The 6,837-nt window shown below is 34.4% G+C and overlaps 1 protein-coding gene across 1 annotated transcript; it reads right to left on the bottom strand.

Moving 5' to 3' along the window:
- Positions 1–6,354: 6,354 nt before the first annotated feature.
- On the bottom strand, positions 6,355–6,618 carry CBG26264 (the record flags this gene model as incomplete). The annotated part of the gene is made up of 1 exon (XM_045244916.1): positions 6,355–6,618. One exon carries the CDS (start codon positions 6,616–6,618, stop codon positions 6,355–6,357), a length of 264 nt encoding a protein of 87 aa, XP_045100129.1.
- Positions 6,619–6,837: the final 219 nt, after the last annotated feature.

Below are 6,837 nucleotides of genomic sequence, written 5' to 3'. Positions count from 1 at the left end.
ACAGAGGATATTTTGATGCGTCCATTGTGTATTTTTTTTAGTTGGGAGGAGTGGACAAGAAAAAAAAAGATTTAGATGGTAGTGGTCCAAATATGAGTCTGTCATCAAAAAATTGGAATGTTCCGGAAAAATATGGAAGTTGTGAAACGGGATACAAAAGTGGGTGTCAGTTTATTGAATTTAAAAAAGGGATTTTGAATTAAAAATGATTTGAAACAGTACCCAGAAAAGTTAGTTGAACTTGTGAGTCAAACTTCGAAAATTCCAAGAGCTGCTTTTGAGTGAAACATATCTAAATTTAATGGTTCTATGAAACTGTTAAAATACTGACACAATTCCAAAAGTATTAGACTTTGTGTTTCACTGAAACCATGAAAATGTTAGGTTTACTGAAATTTTCAATGGAAAGTCCAAACCCTTTTCTATCCAAACCCTTTTCTCTACCATTTCGAAAGCTTAAACGAGCAAGGCACCTCTACTCCAAGCTTCTTAAGACTCCAACTACGGCTCCCAGGAAAATTCTCCATGTTCGAACTCGCATCAAATCTCTCACTCGAACAATCAATAAGAAAATGGTAAGTGACGAATTCCGAATCCTCTCAGCCCCACACTGTCGTGCTGCCCGCGCCCTCATCAAAAGTAGAATTAGATGTTCACCTAAAGTCCCACCTCTTTCTGCTAATGGCTGTCTTATAACCTCTGAACACGAAAAATCCACCCTTTTCACCAAAACATTCTCTTCTAATTATAATCATCTCACTTCATCCGCATCCATCACTCCCGCAATAAGTCATCAGCATCTTCTTTTTTCTGGCTCTGACCTTGAAATCTTCGATCCCTGGATAATTGAGAAGCTTCTTCGCAAACTCCCGCCTCGTTGTGGCTATTCTCCCCATTTGGCCAATTACTTTATCATTAAAAAATGCGCTACCACTCTAGCATTACCTTTATCAATGATTTAGGGACTCCAAAGCTAGCAAGTTTCTGGATGAGAAGTTGATGATGTACCTGGTCGAAAGCTTTGCGGAAATCGAAAAGACGACGTCTAGTATATTGTATTTTAAAAGAGTAGCTTTATAATTCGAAAAAGATTGAACTAGAGAGGTGGTGCAGGATCTGTTGGAGAGAAAACCATGTTGAAGACTACTGAATTGATGGAGGAATTCCCATTTGATGCGATCACATACCAATCGTTCGAAAATTCGAGCGAATGGGTCAGTAAACGAAATGGGGCGATAGTTTTCGGGCGATGAAGGAGAACCCTTTTTTGGTATGGGAACGACTACTGCGTGTTTCCAAGAGTCGGGTACATGTGACGTGGAGAGTGAGTCAGAGAAGATAATCTAAGATTTTTCTCTAAGTGTATTTTCCAGCGTTGTAATATCCAATACAGTTCCTATTCTGATCGTCTCTCTATCCTCAATATGTTCTCCATTCGACATCGTAGGCTAAAAGCTCAACTAATTCTTCTCTATAAATTTTTAAATGGCTCCGCCTACTTTCCTAACCTAAATGCACATGTCAAATACTCCTCCTCCCCTCGTCGCCCTATGAACTTAATTATTGTTCAGCCCTACTCCTCTGACTATTTTTCTTCAATTGTTCCCCTGTGGAACGCCATCACTTCCCAAGTTACCCGATTTCTCCTACCTTCCCGTTTCCCCTCCCCTACTCAGATCGGGTAGTTTCAGGAATCAATAAAGTGTCTGTCAAAATCAGAGAATTATCGAAAATATCCAAAAAAGTGTTTAGCGACCAAATTGAAACATTCAAATTGCGATTTTTATATCAAAAATGAAATGAAGAAAACATCAAAACTTGTTGAAATATGAGAGTTATAAAGCTCCAAATGTACAAAATTTATTGATTAAAAAATTATTGTCGAAAATTAAAATATCTTTGTAACAGTGATCAAAAAAAGTTTTTTTTCATGGTAAAAGAATAGTTGTCTTTCAAAAATCAGCAAATAACTGAAAATCTAGAAACTTTCAAAAAAATTCTGTGAATGCAAAGTTTTCAATCTAGGTCTTGTGTTACATCCTTCAAAGTTTTCAAAGAGATCGAAAACTTGAGAGCCGTGCTCCAGACTCCTAATAATGCCGAGATCAACTGAAAATAGCCTTTTTTGTATATCTTATTGACCGGTATATCCACCAAGTTTTCTAGAAATCTGATTTTTTCATCGAATTCGTGAAAATGTTAGATTTACTAAAGTTTCTGGTATCTGATTTTGAAACAGTGACTTCTGTTTTTGTTAAGTTCTGTTATTGGTCATTTTGTAAATACGACGCTTTGCAACTAATTTTAAACTTTTCCAGAGAAAAAAAATCAGCAAAAACAGTTTACGTTAGATATATCTCTAGATCTGTTATTTTACGGATAAAGAAGCAGTTACGATTTTGATGACAAAACCACCATAGTCTCTGGTCCAAAGAATTTAGGAATGTTTGGAAACTGAAAACGTTTTCGGTAATTTTCAACCACCAAGTCTTTTTTATGATTGGTGCAGTATTTTTGGAAATCACTTAGCTACCTGCTACTAGAAGCATTAAAATACCAACAAAAAGTGGTTTGTGAAGCATATTTATATTTTGTGCCTTTAAGAATTCATAGATCTTGGAAAAACGGAAAAATTCTCATTCTTGAAAGACGAAAACTCGCACTTTATAATTGTTCAAAACTGAATATCTCGAGATCTCTGAAAAATGAAATTTCACCGCTACAACATATTCATGAAACTGTAATTTTTTTTAACGTTAATTATTAGTAGTGTGGGTCTTTCAGAAAAAAAACATAGGAATGTGGAATTAAAAGTTCCAAAAAGGAATTCCAGAGTTTCCTCATGGATCTAAATGGAGTACAAACATAAATCTCCTCAAAAGATTGACATATTGTAATGAGGTCTCTCTGGATTCAATAGAAAAAAGAAGAAGAGATTAAGTCGTTTGGTATTTGTGGTTTAGATATACTGACAAGTAGTTGATGTGACATTTGAACGAGAGAGAGAGAGAGAGAGAGAGAGAGAGAGAGAGAGAGAAAAGAGATACAAAGAGTCGAAAAGTTTGTTGCTGTTGTTGTTTTCTCTACTACTACTACTGCTACACAGAGTATCCGTTTCCTGTAGTACTGCTTTTTTTCGAATTTTACTTTTTCGACAATCAACCGTATTACGTTTTGAAAACTTCTCTTAACTTTCACATGTACACGGAACAGTAAATTTTCAAAAAACTTTTTAGAGCGCTTCCACCTATTCTCAGTAAAAAATTGCCAACTTTGGATCCCTAAAAAAGTGGTTCAGACTTTTTTCGATCTGCCCGAAACGTTTTTATAAATTCATCCAAGTGAGATATACCGCTTGAAATCAATCAAATGCAACAATTGTGTTAAGACTTGTGATAAGCGGTATATCTCACTTGGATGAATTTTTACAAAAAATTTGTCAATTACAAAGTTGACGCTCTATTTTTGTTCAGTATACTATGACATTTTCAGACAAATCGTGAAGATCTGGACCATTTTTTAGGACTCCAAAGTTAACCATTTACAATTGAAAATCGGCAAAATTCGAAATACTTTTTTTTGTCAATACTGTAATAAATGTTGCCAAGGTAATAGAATCCAATACCTTTAAGCTTTTAAAACAACTAACATAAAACAGCAAATTCAATAATCTCTTGGCTTGTACTGTAGTTAAATTGTGTATAATAGGATGAGCTTTCAAAGCCGATATTTCAAAAAATTTTGGATGATTCTAATAATTTCTTTCGCCTGGAATCGAATAGATCCAAAAAAAGTTGTCAACTACAAAATTGAAGCTCTATTTTTGTATGATCAAAACATTGGATCCTAAAACCTTTGACCATCTGAAATAACCAATATGAAACAGAAATAAAATCATAATTTTCAATACATTTTTGGTTTGTACTGTAGTTAAATAGTCTCTGAAAGGATCAGCTTTTAGACTCAAAATTTTGGAAAATTTCAAAAAATTTTAATTGTCAACGAAAGAAGTATTGATCTTATAATCTTTGAGCATCTGAAACGATCATTTTGAAACAGAGAAATTCAAAAAATCAATTTTTCTTCAGTGTGAATTGTTATTGATATTATTCTTCCTAGAAAATTAATAAAAATAAGAATAATGCGAATAATCGGGATAGGAGATCTAATCTGACACACATATTTAGGATATGTTCATGATGTGAGAATATGAGATATGACCTTTGATGGTTAATGAGGAATATTTAAAAATCAGATTATCTAAACTTTCCAAAAACTGAAAAAAATTTAATCAGTTTCATAATTTTCAGATCTTGAACGAGAAATATTCAGAGCTTGATTCATACGTGATTCAAATTTTTTCTATAAATTAAGAAATGCCAAAATTAGCACTGAAACGATAGTTGGACCACTCTAAAGCCGTTCATCTCATTATCTTGGATTTTTACAAAAAAGTTATCAACTACAAAATTGAAGCCCTATTTTTGTTTAGTACACTCTGAAATTCTCAGACAAATCGAATGAATTTAAACTGCTTTTGTAGAACTTCAATTTTGACTGTTCTGCACTAAAAATAGTTTTTTTTGTTTCTAATTTATAATTAAACAACAACAAACCCCCCTAAATCTTATGATATATCGAAAAAACGATGTGAGCTAAAAAGAACAACAAAAAACTAAAGGTGTCGATCTATTTGTAAATAGAGAAAAAAAAAACTAAAGGTGTCGATCTATTTGTAAATAGAGGCTTCTTCGACCGCCCATCATCTAATATTTCATTTGGTGTTGTATAAATAGGAGTAGGAGGAGGCGCGAAAATCGGAGAAAACATTTTCAAGAAGAAGGAGAAGAAGAAGCATTTTGAGTCGGGGAAAAGAGAAAAAACTATCGGAGAAGGAAGGGTCAAACTACAATAAATTTTCGGAAAAGGTGAAGAAAGGTTGAACTTTTGCAAACTATGAGTCACTAGAGAAAAAGGGAACAGTGGGATTTTGGAAGGATTCGAACATTTTTTGAAAGGTGATGTTTAATTAGAAAAGGATGCAAGAATGACAACAAGTTTATGGCATGATTTTTTGAGAGTTTATAGATCTTAGGAAACTGAGAAGTTTGATTTTTGAATTTTTTGAAAAAATATTGGCTTTGACCGTATAAGGAGAAGGAGATATGAAACATATACAATACGGCATTTTTCAGTTGGTTTTTGGCGTTTTCAGTAGTCTAGAGATCGACTTTCGAGTGTCCGATCACTTTGAAAATTTCAGAAAGTGTGAAACAGGTTAGAACGGCTTGTTTTTATACTGAAAACGTGAAAAACCTAATGTCCTTCAGAAATTGACTGAAAAACTAGAAATTTCGAAAAAATCTGTGAATTCGTGTTTTCAATCCAAGTCTATTTTAAACTTTCCAAAAACTTCAAAGGGATCGAAAACTTGACAGCAAGTGAGTACCATCTTCCAATAGAGTAATTGTGAATTCTTTGAAATTGTGAATTTTGAAAAATTGATTCAATGCAACCATTGAAAATGAAAAAAAGGAGGAAAACTATCGAAATTCAATGAAACAGAGAAAGTCATTTCGAATACGAGAATGCGAATTATCAGAAAACACTTTTAGATAATGTTAAAGCAACAAAAGTGAAGTTTTCATAAAGTTTGACTTTAAAATATAAAAACAAGGAGGGAATTTCAAAACGGAACAAAAATAAGAACACCAGGTATGCCATGCATTTCAACTGATAAGGAATACGTGTTCACGGAGATTAGAGCATACATCCTCACTCTGATTCTCTAATCCTCCATGATTGACATACTCTCTCTCACTGGTGTTGTCAGATAACACAAACACACGTCTCCCAGGGAGCTCTCTCCGGAACGAGGAACGAGAGACATTGACACTAGAAGACGTCCGAGAGTGTAGGAGATGAAGAGACGTAGACAGATGGGAAAAGAGCATTTGTGGAAGAGCAGCTGGTGGTCAGTGTTGGAAGGCACATTGAGAGGGGCAATGAGTGAGAGAGATATTAGAGATAGAGAGATTTAGAGAAAGAGAGAAAGGGAAATGAATTCGTTGCCCGTTTTTCATCATTATCCATTTCGCTTTTGTTTAGGTTTGGGTTTCATTTTGCTCTTTTGAGTGTGGGAAAGGGGTAATGGCTTTTTTGGTCCATTTAGTCCTGGCAGTGGCCTAGTTTTTTTTTTAATTTTCTGGACCAGGGTCAGCGAGTTAAAAACAATTTTTTCAGATTTAAATATTTTTATTAACTTGAAATTGATTGGTAAACCTTGACGCGATGACAAACAAAGTGAATGACAATAGAAAACCAGTAAATTCAAATCATCATAAAACAGTAAAATCATTTCCGAAATGAGTATTTGAAATAATACTTGGCATACGGGTTGTAAGCGTTCTGAGCATAGGCAATGTCCATGGACTTTCTTTTTGGACGAAGATTTGAAGCTGACGACGACGTAGCTCCTCGAGATCCGAAAGATCCAGCTGGAGTCAATCGTGGAGTAGATGTGGTGGATGGGGTCTTCGGAACTGGCAAGTCAGACTCTTCAAATCCTTCGAACATTTTCTTCAAAAGTGCCAGGTTAGTACCCCGAGGAGAGGTCATGGTCTGGAACGGGAAGAATTTATGAATATATAGTAAACCGAGAAGTGAGTGCGAAAATTGATAAAAGCATGAAACAGAGCAAAAATGAAATTCTGGAAATTTTGGGCCATATTTAGATATGCTTCCCACTGTAGATATATTTTGAAGTATTGAGGAAAAGATTAATTTAGAAAAAAACAATTATATTTCGAAAAAGCTAACAAGGGAAGGTTTTTTAGA

The sequence above is a fragment of the Caenorhabditis briggsae genome (assembly GCF_000004555.2).
Source record: "Caenorhabditis briggsae complete genome, chrIV, whole genome shotgun sequence".
Classification (NCBI taxonomy): Eukaryota; Metazoa; Nematoda; class Chromadorea; order Rhabditida; family Rhabditidae; genus Caenorhabditis; species Caenorhabditis briggsae.
Note: the sequence above shows the minus strand (reverse complement) of the source record. Positions and strands in the feature narration are given on the sequence as shown.